Source organism: Hypanus sabinus, chromosome 6, assembly GCF_030144855.1.
Source record: "Hypanus sabinus isolate sHypSab1 chromosome 6, sHypSab1.hap1, whole genome shotgun sequence".
Classification (NCBI taxonomy): Eukaryota; Metazoa; Chordata; class Chondrichthyes; order Myliobatiformes; family Dasyatidae; genus Hypanus; species Hypanus sabinus.
In genome coordinates, this window is record NC_082711.1 from 167517562 (window position 1) to 167540896 (window position 23335).

General features: G+C 39.6%; 1 protein-coding gene across 5 annotated transcripts in view; it reads right to left on the minus strand.

Moving 5' to 3' along the window:
- The window catches only part of akap10 (A kinase (PRKA) anchor protein 10), a 95221-nt gene that overhangs the window by 37937 nt on the left and 33949 nt on the right, over window positions 1–23335 (minus strand). The window contains exons 3-4 of one of the 5 annotated variants that reach the window (XM_059973437.1): window positions 12263–12417; window positions 4036–4215 (exon numbers count right to left, since the gene is read on the minus strand). In XM_059973437.1, coding sequence (XP_059829420.1) covers window positions 4036–4117 — 82 coding nt within the window. In that variant the 5' untranslated portion in view covers window positions 4118–4215; window positions 12263–12417. Of the gene's footprint in view, window positions 1–4035; window positions 4216–12262; window positions 12418–21112; window positions 21708–22548; window positions 22751–23335 lie in introns of those variants that run through there. The other 4 variants (XM_059973438.1, XM_059973435.1, XM_059973434.1 and 1 more) reach the window with 4 other exon arrangements.

A 23335-nucleotide genomic window follows, 5' to 3' on the forward strand; every position in this document is an offset into this window, starting at 1 on the left:
TTTATTGTGGGTCCAGACAGCAACAATCATCTAGTAATTCTTCAACGTCTGACCTTCTGAACAACACACTGCATCCTGCAATGTTGACACCTATCTACATGCACCTCCCACTGGAAAAAGAACATATCCTGTACATCAGTTGTACAAACACCTGGTTTCACAGAAGCATAAAGTGCACATTTAGGAATTCAGAGAATGCAGCACTGCTTAGTGGGGAAGATGAAGGATAACTCTGAATGTATTGTTGCATTGCCTGGGCACACCGAGTCAGTATTTCAACCTGATCTGCTGAGTACTTCAACATTTTTTGTTTCATTTTCAAACTTCTTTGGCTCATCATTAAATGCCTTCTAAACAATAATGCATAACTTGAAATATAATGAATCTTTAAAGCTAGCCAAATACACATAACAGGAACTTCCAAAACATGAATTACCGAAGTCAATAATGGAAAAATTTAAGTATTTCAACTTAATATTAGAATACAGATTAATCTAATATGCCCTTCCACCACTACCTGGAATTATTTCCACAGATCTGAAAACACTGAATTCATCATATTCTGCTGCCTCCTCTATACAATAAGTATTTCTAGAAATTAGGGAAGAGAATATTAAGTATTATGCTGCTTTCAGAAGTATATTAAAAGCAGAATCAGGTTTAATTTCACTGGAATATCTCATGAAATTTATTTTGTGGTAGCAGTACATTGCAAAACATGGTAATAAAAACTATAAATTATAATACATATATATCTTAAAAAAAAATTAAGTAGAGCAAATAGAAAGGGGGAATAATTACTGAGGAAATGCCTGGTCATCAAGAAGTTCATACTGAATTCTGTTCCCAGTTGTTTCACAGGATCAGTTTAGTACTGCTTTGTACTGGGTGTGTATTCTGAACATCAGTAATGTAACGCAACCATAGATTCTTGAATAAGCAAAGCATGGCGAAACATGGAATAAATGCAGGCAATTAGAATTAGAATACACAAACATGATGGTCAGCGCCGATATGGTGGGCTGAAAGTAACACATATGAAATGCTGGAGGAACTCAGCAGGCCGATCTGTGGAAAAGAGCACAGTCAATGTTTTAGGCCAAGACCCTTCAGTAGGGCCGATTTACAAGAGGCCACACCGGGAGCACTGGATACACGAGATGACCCCACACCTCTGGAGAAAGCTTATCAACTTATGTCTATTACAAACCCACTGACTCTCACAGCTACCTGGACTATACCTCTTTCCACTGAGTTATTTGTAAAAATGCCACCCTTCTCTCAATTCCTCTGTCTCCTCCACATCTGCTCTCAGGATTAGGCTTTACATTCTAAAACAAAGGCAATGTCCTCCTTCTTCAAAGAAAGGGACCTCCCTTCCTCCACCATCAATGCTGCCATCAACCGCATCTCTTACATTTCGCGCATGTCTGCTCTCGCCCCATCCTCCTGCCACCCCAGCAGGGATAGGGTTTCTCATCCTCACCACACATCCCACCAGCCTCCACGCCCAGCACATAATTCTCCATAACTTCCACCATCTCCAACAGGATCCCACCACCAAGAACATCTTTCCCTTCCCCCCACTTTCTGCTTTCCACAAGGATCACCCCCTACGCAATTCCCTTGTCCTCCCCATTAATCTCCCTCCAGCACTTATCTTTGCAAGTGGAACATGTGCTTCACCTCCTCCCTCAATACTACTCAGGGCCCCCAAACAGTCCTACTAGGTGAGGCGACACTTTACCTGTGAGTCTGATGGGGTCATCTATTGTACCCAGTACTCCTGGTGTGGCCTCTTGTATATCGGTGAGACCCAACATTGATTGACAGACCGCTTCGCCAAGCGCCTATGTTCCATCTGACAGAAAAAGAGGGATCGCCCTGTGCCCATCTTTTTTAATTCCATTTCCCATTCCAACATGTCCATCCACCACATCCTCTGTCAAGATGAGGCCACAGTCAGGCTGGAGAAGCAACACCTTATGTTCCATCTGGGTAGCCTCCAACTTGATGACATGAACATTGATTTCTCGAACTTCTGGTAATGTCCCCCCCCCCCCCCCCATGCCCAATTCCCATTTCCCTCTCTCACCTTATTTCCTTGCCTGCCCATTGTCTCCCTCTGGTGCTCCTCCCCCTTTTCTTTCTTCCATGACCTTCTGTCACTTCCTATTAGATTCCCCCTTCTCCAGCCCTGTATCTGCTTCACCAATCAACTTCCCAACCCTTTACTTCACCCCTCCACCCTCTCCTGGTCTCACCTATCACCTTGTTTTTCTCCCTCCCCTCCCTCTACCCTTTTACTCTGACTCCTCATCTTTTTTCTCCAATCCTGCTGAAGGGTCTCATTCAAAACGTCAACTGTACTTTTTCCATAGACGCTGCCTGGCCTGCTGAGTTCTTCCAGCATTTTATGTGTGTTACTTGAATTTCCAGCATCTACAGATGATCTCTTGTTTGAGGTGGGCCAAAAGGCCTGCCCTTACACTGAACAACTATCTAAGCGCTTGTAGTGTGTAATTATAAGAGATTGAAGCAGCTAAGGGATAAAGAGGAATGATTCTTGGATCTCCTTCTATTTCTAGTCCATATAAAGTGGATTGGATATCAAAACTACAACATGATAAATTAGAAACAGATGTCAAAATAGAGTTTGAAAATTAGTTACACAATTGTGGCTTTGCCCACAAGTCATCCAAACTAACAGACTATGCATCAACTCTATTTTTTTTCTGGTCCCCAAATTAAATCAAAATGTCCCAAGGTACTCAAAAGAATGGGTAAAAGGTCTTTAGAAAAGTGAGACTGCTTTCAAATAATTGGCATTAATGTGAAATCTTACACAAAAGTAACTTTTCAATGAACTCTATGTTTAAAAGGAAACTTAGGGTAGAAGCTAAGCATAAAAGAAATTGGTACAAATTATTTCAAAACAATATTAGTTAAAATTGAGTGTTCTGATGATCTTTCAAGTTTAGAACCCAGTCAGAAAGATATGTGGGAGGGGGTAGAAGATGCTTTGATTATGGCTTGTCATAAGAAGACTTAATCTGTCATATACACTCAGTGGCCACTTTATTAGATATACCGTACACTTGCTCATTAATACAGTATCTAATTTGAAAGCAACTCAATGCATAAAAGCATGCAGACAAAGTCAAGAGATTCAGTTGTTGTTCAGACCAAGCATCTGATTGGGTAAGAAATTAGATACATGTGACTTTGACTTTGGAATGATTGTTGGTGCCAGGCGGGAGTGGTTTGAGTATGCCAGAAACTGCTGACCTCCTGGGATTTTCACGCACAACAATATCTAAAGTTAACAGAATGATGAGAGAAACAAAAAACATCCAGTGAGCAGCAGTTCTGTGGGTTTAAATGTCTTGTTAATGAGAGAGGTCAGAGGGGAATGGCAAGACTGGTTCAAGCTGAAAGGAAGATGACAGTAACTCAGAAAGCCACACATTACAACAGTGCTGTGCAGAAGAGCATCTCTGAATGCACAACGTGTCAAACCTTTAAGTGGAAGGACTACAGCAGCAGAATACTATCCGGGTCCAACTCCTGTACCTAATAAAGTGGCCACTGAGTTTATATGAAATTGCACAGAACATTAACTGGAGAGGGCTTGCAATAGATGCCTCCTCAATTTTGACAAAACCTTTGAGCACATTTAAGAGTAAATGTAAGGTGCAGTTTATAACAATTATATTGGGATAGTTTTACAAATACCTTAATTATAGATGCAAATCTATGAACACTAAAGGAAGATAAGAGCTGCTCCCAAAGGCATTTGGAATGTGTTGCAAAGGCTGAACAAACACAAAAGCAAAGCACTTGGAGGTCTCTTGATATTTTGAACAATTGACATGTTGTTAAATTATCCCAAAAGCTGAACTGTTGTGATTATTTGCAATTGTAAACTCCTATGGACAATAATGGCACTACAACTTCAGAAAGTTGTATTACGTTCGTCAGCAAAGGATATCCGTGGAATAATCTCATTGACTTAAAGTAAATCATCAACCTTACCCAAGTCTCCAAAATGAGCGGCTTCCATATGAATTGGTTGTTGCTTGAGAACTGCGGTTCTGCCACGTGCAAACGAGTCCATGTTGGCAGAGATGGCATTGATTGCCACATTGCTTGGCCCTGCAGCTTCCAAAAGTGCATGGTTTCTGCTTGGTGATGGGGTCGCTACTGAAACAGGAGCTGGAATGCAACGGAAATAAAACATTTCAGGAATGAAATACAGTCAGTAACTTTGCAAAGTTATTGTGATGTAATTAACATCCATTTTAAAACATAACAATAGAGGGAATATGGGACTTTGTTGCCACCTTCCCAATGGTTTAAATTCCAAGTCTTTCAAATTTATAGATTTTTGAAGAAAAGACAAAGGTTTGTTCCAAAATCAGTCAAAGATCCTATATGGACTGAATTTGTAAAGTCTAAGCCCTTAGATGGATACTCCTCATGCATTCTCATTTTGTATTTGTGACCCTTTAGCACCGTAAGCCTTTAATTTTGGAAAAAATAAACGTACACTGCACTTCTAGCAGGAAGAAGCTTTTATTGCAACAGGACAGTTAGCAATTCTTATAACTCAACAAGTTTCTTGTTACATATTATATATAAATTTTTAGTTCAGTTACTTCTAGTCTAATTTAACGGCCTAGAATCATTAATATGGTTTTTGTATTCGGGATTCATAACATAACGGCTATGTATCGGCCATTTAGTGATGGTACCTGTAGTTCAGCTGAGTATAATATGAGCTGAAATGAACATAAAAGTTTACTAATCCTATTTTGCAAGTTCTGCAATAATTTTAAACAGACAACATCAGGGCAGCATTACTGATTATAAAACTGTGCACAGCACCAAGTTTTCCAAAACTCCCCCAAATACACTGTAGTCATATAGGAAAAGATAGAGGAAAAAAAAGAATCAATCATAGCTTTAATTTCCAGTGAACATGTTATCTTGTATTCAACCTACTTTGCTCTTACAAAATAAAAATTAATTAAATTTTTCACTACACAGCAAAATATTATATTGTAAATTGGATAGACTGAAAAATCCTTCTCAATTATGATTGGATGAATGATGATCAAGTTATAGTCACAAAGCCAGAAATTATACGATTTGACATTACATTATAAAAGGGAAGTAAAATAATATGAACTAGAACATCATTTATTAATACAAGTAAAACAATTCAGCTCAAGCTCTACCATTAGCATTCAGGAACAGGCTCCAGGCCAATGTACTAGTACGTTTCACTATTAGAACAAAGGATCAGAGTATTTGCCATACACAAAAACTTCCTTGTATTCTAAAGTTAATGAAAGTGAAGTTGTAATAGCAACTTTACATTCACCACTACCTTTCGTAACCATTAACCCACTTGCTAATCAAATATCTATCTTGCCTTAAAAATAATGAAGAAACTGCTTCCACTATTCTTTGAGAAACAGATTGCAACTTCATAATCTTAAATGGTCAACACTTCTTTTCTGTGACCCCTTTGTTCTGCATCCTTTTGTAAATGAAAACATTCTGGTCACGTCCATCTTAAGACAATCAAGATCTTGTATTTTAACAGATGACCTTTCACTGTTCTGAACTCAAGACATTTCTTTACAAGGCACTCTGTCCATTCCAGGTAATCAACCTCCTTCAAGCTGCTTTCATTGCTTGAAAACATTCTCCTTGAAATGAGACAAATACCCAGCTCAGCACACCGGATGTAGTCACCCCAATGCTCTGTGTTGCTAAATCAAAACCTCCTTACATTCATATTCAAATCCTCCTCAATAAATTGTAGCATTCTGTTAGCTTTCCTATTTATTTGTTGTACTAATAACATGTAGTGGACACCCAAATCCTTCTACATCGCAACACTGCAATCCCACACCATTTAGTTAGCATGCTCCATTTGGAGCAACCAACAATCTGCTGGAAGAACTCTTAAGTTGAACAGTGACCATGGGAGGAAAGGTACCAACAATATTTCAGGTCAAAATCCTGCATTAGTCCCAAAACATCAACAATTCCCTTCCTCTCAAAGCTTCTGCTTGACCTGCTGAGCTCCTCCAGCAGGTTGTTTGTTGATCTGGATTCCAACATCTGCAGCCTCCTGTGTCATCCATGCCCCCATTTTCCTGTCCAAATAAATAATTTCATATTTTTGTACATAATACAAAATCAACATTATGGACCATGCCTATGACATGGGGGATCATGGTCTTTGACTGCGATTGTTTTGGGCAAATTGTTCTACAGAATTGGCTTGCCATTGCCTTCTGGGCAGTGGCTTTTCAAGACAGGTGACCCTAGCCATTATCAGCACTCTTCAGAGATTGTCTGCCTGTTGTCAATATTCATATAACCAGGGTCAACCATCCACCTCCTGCTCTCACAGCTTCATGTGACCCTGATCGGGGATCTAAGCAGGTGCTACACTTTGCCCAAGGGTGACCTGCAGGCTAGCAGAGGCAAGGAGTGCCTTACAGTAGAAACATATCTCTACTCCTCCACCCAATACAACATATATAACACATTTGCCAGATCTTTGCCTACTTACTTAACCTATTGGAATTATAGCCCACGTTCTTCTAAAATAATTTTCCTACCTGGTTTTGTATTAAAAATTTTAGCAACTACAGTTTTGTTGTCATTTAAATCGTAAAACCCAGAGGCCCAATGTCACATTACTTGTAATATCCTGCTAACCAGATAAAGACCCAGTTAAGCCAACTACATCCTATTAGTCAGCCAAACATTTGGTCATAACAGATTATTACCCACAACATAAATCTGTTACAGTAATTTTGATATGGTTGCTTGTCAAATGCCTTCTGGAAATTTAACCTCAGAATATCAATTGGTTTCCCTTCATCCACTGCACCTAACATTTCTTCAAAGAAGTCCAAATGGGCAAACATGATTTCCCTTTCTTTCAAATCATTATGTCGATTTGATTGACTGTTTCCTCTGTATGACAGGTGCTCTGCTGTATCCTTTTTAATAATATTTTAACCCAATGAAACATTAAGCTAATTAACTTCAGGTATCCTATTATTTTTGTTTCCGTCCCTCTTTGAAAAATGCATTTGTAATCTCAAGATTTAATGGAACTGGCCCCAAATGTAGGGAATATCATAAAATGCGTCAACCTTCTCACTAACCACCTGTTTTAAAGCTCCAGAACAAAGTTCATTGGGAACCGGAGCCAGGTTAGCCTGTAACTGCAATAATGTGCTCAGTATCTTTACAATTCAAAACTAAACATTTTCTGGGATATCACTTGTAAGCAGTGTAGTGAAGATGGTTAATATTAATCTTAGCAGCATTCTTGCTGAAATGCTGGGGACACAAGGGACTGAAGAAGTTCTAATCTAGAGCAACAATCTGCTGGAGAAACTCAGTAGGCAAAATTAAGGAATTGTATGAGATAAGGAATTGTTCTATTTCAGGATTGATGCCGGGAATGTCAACAATTCCTGCAGCCATGCACCCCCCAACAAGATGGTGCTCAACCCACTGTGCTCCTCCAACAGATTGTTTGATGAAGTCCTACTTCTTAAAATATTTTTCATTTTTAAAAACTTAGCTAATTAACTTTGCAGGAACTTTTTGCTTCACACCCCAGTAACAACTTTTAATTTCCCACATCCTAAAGACATGCCAGTTGCCAGCTGATAGAGTGAATTACTCCTAAAAGCAGCAAGCACAGAATCACAGTGGAGCTAATTTTTGTTTGAGATAGAATAAGGATCAATAGGCAAAATGGCTGCCTCCTCTGTTGTAGATATATAACAATGAAATAGAACAAGACAAAAACAAAAACTTTTTTAGTGAGCGATTCCATTCAAATGGACAGAGCTGGACTGAATAAGCTAGCCATGGCCGATGCAAAGTTAGAAATACCTTACATCAAGAAGCTCAGGTCAGTTAATTAGAAAATGCCCCTGAAACAACACTGAGCTCAGAGGCAGAGCAGGGCTCAAATGCACTAACATCTCAATAATACCATGATCATAGTTCATGGGTCAAATGGTGCCATCTTAAACCAGACAAATTTTTAGTCCTCTTCTCAATCCCACCTCCAAGGAAATCATTGGCACTAAGATAATGTGCACATTGGGAATAGGGTGCACAGCAAATTCATGTACAAGGAAGATCCTGCAAAACTGAACGTAGGAATAGAAATGGTTCACTGCACATTCAGGAAAGCATAAGGATCTGATTATATTAAAATAATCTAGATAAAGTGCAAAAAGAAAATTTTTTAAAATATTCATGTAATATAATCTATTTATACATATTAGCTATGTAATGCTTCAAGGAAATCTTCAAAAGGTGGCAGCCATCATTAAGAACCACCCCCCCCATCATCTAGGACGCGCTTTCTTCTTATTACTAACTTCAGAGAGAGAAGGTACATGAGTCGGAAGACACACACTTAATGTTTTAGGAACAGCTTCTTCCCCTCTACCATCACATTCCTGAAAGGGCAATGAATCAACCCATGAACACTACCTCACTATTTTTGCTCTCCTTTTGCACAAATTATTTAATGTTACTTTTAATACATCTGATTCTGGTTAATTGGGACTCATCAAGACCATTCAACTTTGGCCTAATTAAGCAGCTGCTCCAATGAGCCAAAGTTTCATTGAAATAGGTGTAAAAAGATTTAAAAAGACAAACTACAAAGAGTAACAATTTATGTATTTAAATTAAATACAGACAAATTAGAACACTAATATGGTACTGTAGTAGTTTCAATATTACTACAGTACTATAAAAATGTTTTAATTTCTAATATTTCTAATATTATTGATGGAAGAATTTATCCAGCATACATTGTCAGGTCCTTTGGACTGACTGCAAATAAACAAAATTAGTGCAGACACCTAGAGCAGATAACGGACTCCCTTTATACAATGCTTTTGACGATAGCATCCTTCAAATCTTCATTTTCATTGTAACATTCAAGGGAACTGTCAATACCTTCAAATTCTTTGTAGTTCCCAACTTGAAGTAGTGAAATTGTTTCATTTTCACCCCTGGCGATTTCAGGCATCTCCAAGCCTGAATGCTTGAAATCACAATGAGCAAAACTATTCCAAATTATCTTACTGCTTATTGAGTTTGCAACTGAGGCTATTTAAAAACTGTTGGCTCTAAGCACGATGTAGAGTTTAATGGCCACGTAAGTGTACGTGACTGATGCTAGTTACAAACTGTTCGGAGAGTCTCCTGTCCTAATTAAGCAACATGGTGTCCCAAATAAACAAAGGAAATCCCAGCTATTTTCTTGATTAGTTTTTGTTGTTCAAGAATTGTCCCAAATAAGTGGCTAATCTGATTATCCAATGGCCCAATTAACTGGAATCCACTGCATATATTTCTTATTGTAATTTATAGTATTTTTTATGTATTGCATTTTACAGCTGCCACGAAACAACAAATTTCATGACATAGAGTACTTCAGTGATACTCAACCCGGTTCTGATTTGGACCCCAAATTCAATTAATAGCCCAGTTAGAGTGCAGTCTCAGTTTAATTTAAGGCAGTTGCAAGGTTTGATTACAAATGCCTGCAATTTAAACAGGTGCTGTAATTGTTCAATTAAAGTGACCAGATGATATTTCATCATGTTCACAGTAACAAGTTTCTTCAGCTTTAAACAGGAAATATTGCCAACACCAGTGTAATTGATGAGTGTAAATTTACCATGCAGCAGCTAAGTTTGTCACACCATCAACCCTTGCTGAAAGGATGCAGAAATCCAATGGTGAATTTCCATGCAACAAAATGAGAGTTTCTGAAATGTAACAGCTAGAACATTCCAAAATCATTTGGAAGAGCATCATTTCACTACACTGGACATAGGACATAATTGAAAATAGACAATGATAAAGTCATTCTTCAAATCAGAAGTTATCAAAATAACTGCTGCAACATGACACCATAATGGTATAATTTGAATGGATGAAAAGGTCAAACACAGCAAGATATGACATTCTGAATTGGCAGGCATTCCAGAACTGAGCCTTACATCCTTCCAGGTTTCCTAAAGGCACTTAATCACCATACATTTGACTTGAAGCTATTACTTAACAACACAATTAACCCTGTCAACATAAGTATAAATCCACCTGAAGTGAAACATTAATTCAAAAGCTTGGACAGTTCAAACTGCAGCATTTTATTTCCACGTAAACTAATTATAGTTGTCAAGCATCACTTTATTGAATCAAATAATGGACTGAATGATAAACACAGGAGATTCTGCAGATGCTGGAAATCCAGAGCAACATACACAAAATACTGGAGGAACTCAACAGGCCAGGCAGCTTCTTAAACTGTCAACATTTTGGGCCGAGGTCCTTCATCAGTTCCCAAGTTTGTTCAGCATTCTGTGTGTGTGCGCTATGATGGATTGAATAAAATTACTAAAAGAAAATACTTTTGTAAATGCTTCACTACAGCAATATATCCCATTGCAACTTGGAGGCTATCAAATACTTCCCAAAAGTAGCAAGATCCCACAAACAACCTGTGCAAATAATCTGGTTTAGGTCTGGCTGAGGAATAACTATCAAATAGAAGGATAAGGCACACCCATTTTCTTCAAATTATTCTATGGGATATTTTTCTTTCCTAGGTAGCCAGGAAAATGCTTTAAATTCGCAAGCAAGAGGCATCACCATCAATAATATAGTATTCAACTGGTTCTGAAAAGGATTGCCAGAAAACAAAAAATCATGTGCCCAAGTCTCAAGGGACTCAAGCCAAGACATTGACTCAGAAACTACAGTGTTATCATAAACCAAAGCTGACAGTTATATAAGAAGTGGTAATAAACATTTATGGAAAATTAAATCAGCTTCAGGCAAAGCAAAACATATTTTCATTATCAACATTACAATACTTGTGAGAAACGTTGAAAATATTCTTCTGATGTTGATTTGTAGTTCTGGTATTGTGTTGAAATTTACACTGATCCATCCTTTTCAATCAACCTGCATCATTATTAACATCACTTGCATTTTATTACATGAAGCTCATACTGACATGACATAGTTTAACTTCTACGTTAATACAAATAATGCTAAGTCACCTGAAATGCACTTCAAGAGGCTGGAGCCAGCTCTACAAAAATGCCTTTATATTTTTAGCTTCACTACAATTAATACTAGGCCAACATGAAGCAGCATAGCTTCCTCCACATATTCAATTTAAAATTTGTAATTTGTTTTATGTAAGGGTGGGAGGCAAGAATAAGGAGAAGCAGAAGGAGCATATCTCCATCTCCCAGTCAAAAATAACAAGGAGTAAGCCACTCAGCCCTTCAAGCCTGCCCTGACATTCATTATTACGGCTGATCCATAGTGGTCTCAATACCTCTTCTGTGCCACTTCCCAATAATCCTCAGTTCCTTGAATCATTGGCTGGGAGCCTCAATGTTCTGATAGGCTTAAGCTCCAGCACCAGCAATTGTAATGCACTTAACTTTGAGTATCCCCGTTTCATGCACATCCTATAGTCAACAAAATCCAAAGAATATCATATTTATCCATTGTGGTAGCACTCTTACCTAAGAAAGTAACACATTCTGGTACCACTGAACTAAGTACAAATACGTAGCTTGAAACTCAGAACAACATTGTCTCAATGCCATCATTAAAACAAAAGGGCCCACCCAGTTTCCTTCCTCAAAAGGGATGTAAAGGATCTCAAAAGGTATCCATAAATTAATATCACCATAATGAATTATCTTATCAACATCACTGCTGTGGTGAACTACATATACCTGTCTGGACACGCTCCCCTGCTGACTGCTCCTGTGGCTCCTCCCATGGACCCCAGTACAAAGGCGATTGGAGACACAGCCCCAGCCTCAGTCTCCAGGATGTAGTATGGTGGTCAATTGCAGCTTGTTCTTTCTTCCAGCCAATAAAAGCCTATATCTCGCCTCACGTCTTTGAGAGTTATTGATGGTGCATCAACTGCTATTTGCAGGATCTTGCTTTATACCAGCTTTTATTGTCCTTGTTTTGTTTAACTTCTGCAGTGTATGACATTTCATGCATTAATATCAGTTTCAACTATTACACTGAATAATTGTGCAGCAGAATTAGCCCTTCCAATACACTTAGAACATCAGCATCTACTTGTGGAAAACTGGGCAGGTATGCCCAATGACAAAAAAAGTAGGACTAATCAAATCTGGCTGATTACCTTAATTGGCACCTGGCAGCACCTGGCCTTCAGTCACTGCTCACCGATGCCCAGTTTACGAGTATTTCCAGGATCACTTGAGTGTGGACCTCCATCACAACATAGGACACAAAACTGAACGTTGTCCGTGATTCCTCTTGACATCAAATGAGCATCTAAAATCAATGAGCATTAAAGATCCACTCTAGTTGTTGAAGCCCCAAGTCAAATACAGGAAGATGGTAATAGTTGTGGGAGGTCAATCATCCCAGCCTCAGGACATCACTATGGGAGTTCTCCATAGCACCAACCATCTTCAACCTACTTTCTTACCATCATTATGGCAGGATGCTCACTGATGATTACACAATGTTCAATGCCATTCACAACTTCATAGCAACCTATTATAATAAGCAGCAAGATCTAGATATCCGAAATAAGCAGTGAAGTGGCAGGTAACATGTACACCAGAATACCAGACTTTGACCATGTCAAACAAGAGACCCACCACTGAAATCCTGGGACTCATTGACCCAAAACTCAACTGGACAGCCACACAAGAACCATGGCTAGAAGGGCAAGTCAAAGGCTGAGCTCCTGTTGTACAGTGCCCCACTTTGCTCGCATCTTATCAACCATGTTAAACATTCATTCCATCACTAATGCAGTTATGCCATCAACAAAATAAACCACAATGACACCTTCCAAATTCATGACCTCTACCAGCAGGGGAAATGGACAGGAGGGGCATGGGAACATACCAACTGCAGGCTTTTCCCCACCTCCACCCCAACATCACACACAATTCTGATTTATAAATATATCAGAGACCTCCAGGCAGAGGGAACGTAGTTGTTCACCATCACCTGGTCAAGGGCAATTAGGTGAAGGACAATAAATGCTTGTCTTGCCAGTGAAGCCCAGATGTTAAAAGCAAATAAAAAAAAATGAGTCATGGCTACAGATTGGAACTGTACAAGTCTTGTAATATCGAAAGTGTTGCCTTTCAAATAAAAATATCCAACTACTAACGTAGATAAAAGTTCTCAAGAATTTTAAACACACATAAAATGCTGGAGTAACTCAGCAGGCCAGGCAGCATCTATGGAAAAAAGCATAGCTGACGTTTCAGGCCGAAACCCTTTGGCAGGTCTGGAGGAAAAAAGCTGAGGAGTAGATTTGAAAGGTGGGAGGGAGTGGAGAGAGAAACACCAGGCAATAGGTGAAACTTGGAGGGGGAGAGCAGAAGCAAAAAGGTAGGAAGTTGATTGGTGAAAGAGACAGAAGGCCATGGAAGAATGGAAAAAGGTGGGGGGGGGGGGGGGGAAGAGAGAGCACCAGAGAGGCGATGGACAGGCAAAGAGATATCCCAGCATTGTTTATCTTTTAGCTAACATGATTCAATTACTTACTTGCTGTTAAGAAAAAAAATCAAAATCTGTTACCATTACATGGACAAACATTAAATCAAGCTGTGTATTGCTAATAAACTAGAAAAGTCACACTGAAGCCAATATGCTTTTACACAACATATATTTATGCCTGGGTCATAATACTGTGCCCAATCCAAGAACGGACCCCTCAAATCAGCCAAACATTTGGTGCAGCATTGAGATTGTGGAAGTCAACGTGGGGCAAGGATGGCCAGGGGCAGTTGTAGCCAAGTGAGACCTTTCAGGTGAGATTGCTGGAGATACCTCTGCTTATTACAGACAAGATAGTGTGGTATTCAAGCTAAAAGCATGAGGCCTTTGTAGTGCCACTTTTACAAAAAGGACTTCCTAAAAATAGTGTCCCTTTACACAATAGGGGTGCAGGAAAAAGATGAGATAACAGAAGAATATGAACTATACCCAGCACTAATGATCTATTGTCTTTACTAACATCAAATAACTTCAAAATACCATAACATTTTGATTGACTTTAACACCTCTTATTGTGAATGGCAATTGATCATGTGAGTTAAGAAACAAAACATATATAATTTGCAATAATCAATGTCTGTACTGATAAGCCAATTCTGTATAACAATAGCAGTTTTCTATTCTGACTTCAGAACAGTGACAGGAGCCCATGCTGTTCTCCTTGTGCACAAGTAAAATAAAATGCTTGAGTTGTAAGAGTGCTGTATTCTGGGCCTAGTTATTTTATCATTGCTGCTGACAGTAATTTTGACAAGATGATACTACATTTTAAATAGAGATGTGAAATTAAAGACTCACTCATCTAAAGGATTCCATATCAGTACCTTAAGACCATATAAGATTCATACCCCACTCACACCAATGTTGTTTATGGGCAAGTTCTACTAATTAACCAGGAAGTGGTCATTCTATTAAACATGGATTACACCCTTGTTATTCTGCAGATAACAAAACATGAACATTACTGTCGGATCTGGCAGTGTCCCCTCTATGGAAATAATTACATTGATAATTTTCATCTCCTTGTAACCAGCTGAAATGCTTCATAGCTGATTCACACTCTGGACAAACTAAACAAGGAGAGGGGGAGGGGGAGGGGGAGGGGGAGGGGGAGAGGGAGAGAGAGAGTGTGTGTGTGTGTGTGTGTGTGTGTGTGTGTGTGTGTGTGTGTGTGTGTGTGTCTGTGTGTGTGTGTGTGTGTTCCTGCTCGTTTGGTGACTCTGAAACAAACTGCAGGTTTTAAGACTATATGACAGAAGGAGATTGAGGCCAATTAGCCCATTGAGTCAACTCTGCCATTTGATCATAACTGATTTATTTTCCCTCTCAAGTCCACACTCCTGCCTTCCCACGGTAATCTTTGACACCCTTATTAATCAAGAACCTATCAAGCTCCACTTTAAATATACCCAAATGAGTGAGCCTCTACAGCTGTGCAATGAATTTGACAGATCCGTCTCTGGATGAAGAAATTCATAATTATCTGTTCTAAAGCAACATCATTCTATTCTGAGGACATGCCCTCTGGCTCCAGACTCTCCCACTACTGGAAATACCTCTTAGGCCTGGGGTCAGCTTGGTAAAACTGACAGTTTTCCATATGACTCTTCAGCTGTTATGCTAGTTGAGCGTCATATTAGGTGATATTTGATGTGCTCATCTTCTGTTCACCGGGTTTCCAGCTCCCTTACTGCCATTCTGTTCACTGGTTTCTCAGTTCCCTTTAAACTAGGTTCACAGAAAACTTATAAATGTTACACAGTACTACAATAAGTTAAAAGTTGGGGTATTAATAACATTAGTCCAGAAAAACTACCAGTCCAGCAAAGTCCTAAGCATGCCATATTCGGAGATTTAATGTGGAGAACAAGACGTCAGATTTCCAAGGACATCCTACATCAGGCCTCTATTACATGCCGCACACTCAAAATGCTGGTGGAACACAGTAGGCCAGGCAGCATCTATAAGGAGAAGCACTGTCAACGTTTCAAGCCGAGACCCTTCGTCAGGACTCATTATTACATAATTACATATATATAACATATACATTACATGCCGTATTTATCACATCTCAGTGGCCGCATGCAAAATAATTTATTACCTGTGAAGTAGTTTCAAACATCCTGCAATTCAATTATTACAACAGAAATGCAAAATAATGCTGTGAACTCAATGGTGAACAGTTCGAATTTAGAATTTATAATATGGTACTTGATAAATTATATTTATCATTTAAAGTAAAGGAGGAGTCAGAAGAATGGGGTTGCAAGGGATGATGGAATAGCAGAGCAGACTCACTGGGCCAGAAGGCCCAAACTGTTTCTATCACAAACAAAAGAAAATCTGTAGATGCTGGAAATCCATGCAACACACACAAAATGCTCAAGCTATCACTTAAGGTCTTATATTGTCATCAGTGGTAGAACAGCAATCACTTGCAGTTCACTTGTGTTTTGGTTTCATAACATCCAGACTTGAAGGATTAACTCAGTTTTAATCACACAAGTCTGATAGTCTTGTACAGTATGCCGCCCTTGCACTTTGATGTATACACAGTGGCCACTTTGTTAGATACAGGAGTGGAATCTGGATTGCTTTTCTGCTGCTGTAGCCCATCCACTTCAAAGTTTAACATGTGTGTTCATAGATACTCTTCTGCACATCACTCTGAGACACTGTTGCCTTCTTTGAACATTGACTTCTCTAACTTCCGTTAATGCCCCTCCTCCCCTTCTTACCCCATCCCTGACATATTTAGTTGTTTGCCTGTTCTCCATCTCCCTCTGGTGCTCCCCACCCTTTCTTTCTCCTGAGGCCTCCCGTCCCATGATCCTTTCCCTTCTCCAGCTCTGTATCACTTTTGCCAATCACCTTTCCAGCTCTTAGCTTCATCCCACCCCCTCCGGTCTCCTATCATTTCGCATTTCCCCCTCCCCCCACTACTTTCAAATCTCTTACTATCTTTCCTTTCTGTTAGTCCTGATGAAGGGTCTCGGCCCGAAACGTCGACAGTGCTTCTCCTTACAGATGCTGCCTGGCCTGCTGTGTTCCATCAGCATTTTGTGTGTGTTGTTTGAATTTCCAGCATCTGCAAATTTCCTCGTGTTGCCTTCTTGTCAGCTTGAACCACTCTAGTCATTGTCCTTTGACCTCTCTCATTAACAAGGCGTTTGCACTCACAGAACTGCCACTCACTGGATTTTCTTTCGTTTTTCACACCACTTTCTACAAACGCTAGAGACTATTGTGCATGAAAATCCCAAATTACCAGTTACAGAGATTCTCAAACCACCTCAAATGGCACTAGAAATCATTTCATGGTCAAAGTCACTTAGATCACATTTCTTCCCCATTCTGATGTTTGGTCTGAACAACAACTGAACCTCTTGATCATGCCTACATACTTTTCTGCACTGAGTTGCTGCCACAATGAGCCGATTAGATATTTGCCTTAATGAGCAAGAGTACCTAATGAAGTGGCCTCTAAATGTAATTCATAATGAAAGGAAGTGACTGCAATAGAATTTCACTTCATCTGCACCTGACTGAAATGATAGTGAAGATGCTGAAAGAACGACTGGCAGCTATGCAACTATGGGCCAACAGCAATTTATCAGGCAGCTCAACTGGAAGGCAATACTTCAGAGAATCTAGTTCAAAGAGTCTGATATTCTATTTTAAGTTCTTTTAATGAGAGAAATGTTCATGCTCCATTTACAAGTTCTATTAAAAAATATCCTTTTGAGGTTAAGAAATGATCTTTGCTCTTATGAGCGAGTCATCCACCCCAATATCCACATAGAAAAAGGTTAAATCAAATCAAAAGTGGAGCAGGATGCACTGTTCCAAATAACATTTGCAATTGTATTCCTCTATCATTCACTTTGTAGAGAGAATTAAAAGGGACTGAATAATTTAGCAAACACTTGAATCACTGTGCTAAAAGGTTTATAATTATTCTATTTTAATACTAAAGTCACAGATGCAATTGTCGTGACTTTTAAATAATATATTTGAATGTGTAGTAAGTAACATTCTGAAGATGCAAAAATAACTAACTAAAAGAACTAATAAGAAAACTAAAACAGAAATGCTGGAAACACTCAGGTCAGGTAGTATCTACAGAAAGAGAAATAGTTATCTTAAAGTCAAAGATACATTGTCAGATCAAAACTATCTGTGCCACAACTAAGATTAGGAACATCATTAATTAAGCAGTCTATCACAATGACAAAACAGCAAACATGGGCAAGTCTCAATTCAAATATTACAATCTAAATTTGGATTACAAGCTACATTTTATTCAAATTTGTATGTTAGTTCCTGTGTCAACTCTGTTATCTGTGACAATAGCTTCCAGTAATAGTTCACTGAACAAGTAATTGAGCAGATAGATCAAAACAAGCTCATTAAGGTATACGGAAAATAAGAACTCTAAATGATTCTGGGCTGACAATGGAACTTGATACAGATTAATGCAAGGGTAAGACAACAATTAAATAAGCAGTGTTGCTCTAAACTATGAAAGGCAAGAATAATGGCAGCATAAGGTTCAAAAAGTAAAACCCTACATTATATAAACTTTAGAATGCAGGCCTTGCATTTGAGTAGGGACCAATGAACATTAGGAATAGACACAAGTGTATGCTATTGGCCCTCTGTTGCTTACTTCCCTATTCAATAAGATCTTAGCTTGTTGTATACTTCAGCACAATTTTCCAGCACTAATCATAGATCTTTCAATTCCCTTAATATCAACAAATATACACATGATCATACAAAGAGTCCACTCATCCCTAAAGTTTTTTTCTGGCCTTTTCAGAGAATGGTTGATTTGATTATAACCTTTACTCTGCCTTCTCACCTACTCTTCCACTTGCTCATCACAAACCTATTTACTTTTCCCTCAAGAGTATTCCAAGATTCTGCTTCCAATGATTTTTGAGGAAGACAGTTACAAACTTTAAGACATTCACAAAAACTTTAAAAAGGCTCTAGTGCTTTCCTGGTGTATATGACAAATAAACTCTTCTCGGACTTCTAGCCAGGTACAGATATCAATTATAACCGACATTTTGAGGACAAACTCTGCCATCCTCATCAGGGATAGCACTGTTTGTCATTGTGACGTCGATTATAATCGATACCTGTACCTGCTGAAAGCCTGAGAAGTTAGGCTATGTCCACACTAGACTGGATAATTTTGAAAATGCTGGTTTTGCATAGAAACGAAAGGCGTCCACACTAGACATTTTTAAAAATATTTCTGTCCACATTAAAATGGATATTTCAGCGAATCTCCTCCTACTGCCCATGCGCAGGACACATCTACTTAACATCTACTGAAAACAAGCAACATGTTTGGTGTCGAATCTCACCATGAAAGACTAGGTGCGCGTTTGTTCAGTTACAGACTAGAAAAACTTAAACGACGGACAGCTGTTTGCTCTCATGCAGGAGGACTTAAAACTAAAAAAAAACAAATACTGGAGCGTATGGAGGCAACCAACAGGGAGTTCACAGACAATATGACCCAGCTGATGACGAACATTGAAAAACTGATGAACTCTGTGGCATTAATAAAGCACCTTGTTAAATGTATAAAACATGTCTGCATCAGTATTATCTTGTACTTCCATACAATGTTACATTAGGCTGTTACGCATCTATTGTCAGAGAAGTACTTGCATAAATAGGTAAACCACCTTCATACCAGCAAGGACAGAAAACAGGGCAAAGTGAGTATACTTATTTATTCAGTAAGTTATGGGTCAAAGTATTTGGTGAGTACATTTCTAACTCTTCTTGCTTCAGTTTTGTTGCTGACTATTCTGAAATTGTTAGGTTGCGTTCAAGAAAACAATGAAATGGTGTGCTGCCGTCACCATCTGTTCTGGCACATCATGACAGCATTTTTAGATTTCTCTGGTTACCCCGTCCACACTGCTCCGGCCAATCCGGCATTTTCAAAATTACACACTCTGGAGAGTGTTTCTGAAATTCTCCGTTTTTGGGGTGTTACGGATTCAAGCAACAATAAATATATGAGTTAGGCAGGGATTTTTATAACAAATAACACGTTTATTAAACACTGAAAACAAACCCCCAAAAGTAAACAAATCTCTAACGTAACCGGAAATTCACTGCTGTGCGGCAGCTTAAACAGTTCTTAAAGCGATGTTGCAAAAACAGTTCTTCAAAGTAGTATTGCAAAAGTTCAAAATTCTTACAGTCCATTTAAGGGAGAGACTTTTTAAAGACGATTTAAATTCTCTTTTACGTCGTGGTGTTGCAATTCCCAGTCGAACTACTTTTCCCACGAAGAATTTTACAAAGATGATATGTAACGGCTTAAAGGCACTGACCTTTCCTTTACAAAACTGTTCCCAATTCTTTCTGCTATTATTCACAGGGATTAACATGAGAACAGTCAACGAATTCCTTCCGAATGAGGATCAAACAAGGTCGAACCTGTTTCACCGTCGAAATCGATTCTCCTCAATCTTTTAACTCCCAAACTCCGGTCTTCACTCTCCACTGATTCTCAACTAGCAGTATTATAAAGAAACTGCTGGCAATGACCTTTTAAACTTTAGACATTAGATAAAACTTCATCTTTCAACTAAACTGTGTCATAACATTAAATCACGCAGTGGCATGAAGTCAACATGGCAAATCCAGCCACGAACTGCCCCTCCTCACAGGGAGGGGTCCTCCTTTTATACCCTGTAATAAAAAACCTGTCACATGACCTCTACTGGTGGGAAAATGACATCACTCCACCATCACAAGACCATTATCTCAAGTCCAGTATAGCTTCAACACCTGTCACGTGACAAGTACACCACTGTCACGTGTCACGGGTACGTAACAGGGGGACAAAAACCCCGTTTTAGTGTGGACGGAGGGCAAAACCAAAGAGAAAAAGCTTCGGTTACGGATTTATCCGGTGTAGTGTGGACGTATCCTAAGTTTTCAGTTCTAAACCTTCATTCTAGATTTTTTCACAAAGGGAAACATCCTCTCTGCTCTATAAAGTATTCATAGAATATTATGTTTCAATCAATTCACCTCTTAGTGTTCTAAATTCCAGCAATTACAGGACTGGCCCCCATCCAATTATCATTTCTCATAAGACAAAACCACCCATCCCAGATGTCAGGGTGTATTCTGGAATTAGGATATACACCCTATCCTCGTTATATGCAGGGGATACGTTCCTCGCAGTCAACACACAATGTGAATAATTATTTAAGTGGAGAAAATAGGGATGCGTTTCAGAGGGCTTCCTAAATATGTTTTATCTGTAATTTATTCACATTTTCATACAAAAACGACACAAAAGCAGTACCACATGGCAACATTCATATTGTATTTCATCAATTTAAGGTAATATTCAATGTAATAAATCATAGAAAGTTAACATACTAGGGTGTACAGTACTCACCAACATTGGCAGGTGTGTTCGCTCTGGGAGATGAGCGGTGGTATCGGGCAGCTTTGCATGGATAAGGTGGATGGTTGTGGTTGTGGGTCGTCAGGATCATATCAAGCACAGCAAGGGGTGAAGGAAGACTCACAGAACTCAAAACTGCCGGTAGCAGGAAATGACACCAGTTTGAAGAAAGTGGTGAGGGTTGTTTGCTTGGCAGCATCTTGTTTTTCAGCATGAATTTGCTTGTAGGGAAGAAGGGTTGATGGCAGGGAACAACTGAAATGCTGACTCCGTTCTAAACTTGGGTCCATGTCCATCACCATGTGTGCCAAGTGTTCCGACTTCCACCATTCCCTCACTGTTGGTAAACCCCCGGGGTTTTCAAAATCGTCTGTTGCTTGCAGCATCTGAGAGATAGTTCACCATAAAAAAAATACGCCTTGAATGTGGATCACACCTTGGTCAATTGGTTGTGTTAGCCAGCAGGAAATGCACTGGTATGTTAGGATGAATGCTGTCCAAATGTTTAGGATGGGCTGGCACATTTTCAAGCAACAAGAGAACTTTAAAGGCAAGATTCTGTTCCCGGCAGTAGTGTCCCAGAGCTGTGTTACCTTCACCTGATGCTGCGCTGTTTATAATTTCCAACTTTTTTTTCTAAGTGTTAAAGCGGTTCTCTGCCGCTCGGCTGATGGCCCAGGACATGAGATCGGATGCTTAGGGGGCATAGCTAAATATTTCAAGCACAAAATCACTGCAATGTAGGTAAAACCAACAAAAGTTTAAGAGCGCAAGATCGCACATCCACACCTTGCCAAAACCAATGCAGGACTGGCGGGAGTGAGACTGTGAGGCGCGTGCACCTGACTTATATTGGTGGGAAAGCGAAGCTTCTCATCCCAACAGTGAAACTGTGAGGGGTGTGCACATTACTAATATTGGCAGGAAAGCAGTGCTCCTTGCATAACTGGGAGTTTTGGACACATACAAGGAGATGTTGGTAGAAGTAGGTTCCTCGAATAACTGTGAATCCACATTGTTTTAAGAAGCATATAACGAGGATAGGGTGTCTAGTAAATATTAATTTCACAGCAACTATCCATCAGATCTGAATATGGATGGAGGGTTGTTGTGATGGAAAATAACTGGTTCTTTGAGTCTCAACAGTAGAGGCCTGGACACACACAGTTTTAATAATAAGGAATTTAGTTACAAGGGGAAGTCGGGTCAACACAAGCAACTACAATACACAGGAAGCGGTGTGGGGACAGGGTACGGTTACACAAACAAAGAACAAGGGAAAAGCAGCATGACAGCTATCCCCCTTGACCTTGGATAGCTGCGGCTCCCTTATCAGGACAAACGATAGACCTTCCCAAACATAAATCAATGCACTTACCTTCAATGAGGTGGTCTGTAAGAGAGGCCAAGCCAGGCACATGTCTCACCTTTTATAGCATGGGGCTGGGTGAGATAATCCAATTAAGGTGACCAATAATTTAGGTGTGCATTGATCAGTTGGGGGTGTCTAAATGTTGATTGGCATGTGGTGTGTCCTCCGACCAGCCAGGTGGCAGTGCGTCTGTCACGTGGCCGGTATCTCTGGATACAAGGGTTGAATTCAAAATGCAGCTCAGAACAATGGTCTTCCTGAAGATTCAATTTAGAGTAAATTGCAGATCAGGAAATATCCAAATGATTATGTCTGCATATGCATGAATGCAATCAATACCCCACTGCATGAATACGACTCAAAGACCACAATAATTAACACTCATTTTGGGTGTGTTGGTGGGAAGACTCAAGAATTTGAAAAATTACACACAATTCAAAAGAAGCATTAAGAGGGCAGTGTAATTGTAGAAACTGTCCTGCTACCTTTGTTCTTTAGCATATAAAAATGTGCTGTAATGGTGGATCCGGGAACCTCTCTCTTGGGTGACTCAAAAGGCTGTCAGCTTGTGTGTGTCCCGAATAAAGACATCTATATCCTTTAGTTCTCCTCGTTATTTTCAGTTATTCGGGAAGTATGAGTGTGAGGGCAGCTTGTTGTTCTCGGTGTCAGATGTGGGAGATCCTGGAGTCTCCGAGCCTCCCGGACGTCCACATCTGCGCCAGGTGCGCCGAACTGCAGCTCCTGAGGGACCGAGTTAGGGAACTGGAGCTGCAGCTCGATGACCTTCGCCTGGTCAGGGAGAGTCAGGAGGTGATAGAGAGGAGTTACAGGCAGGTGGT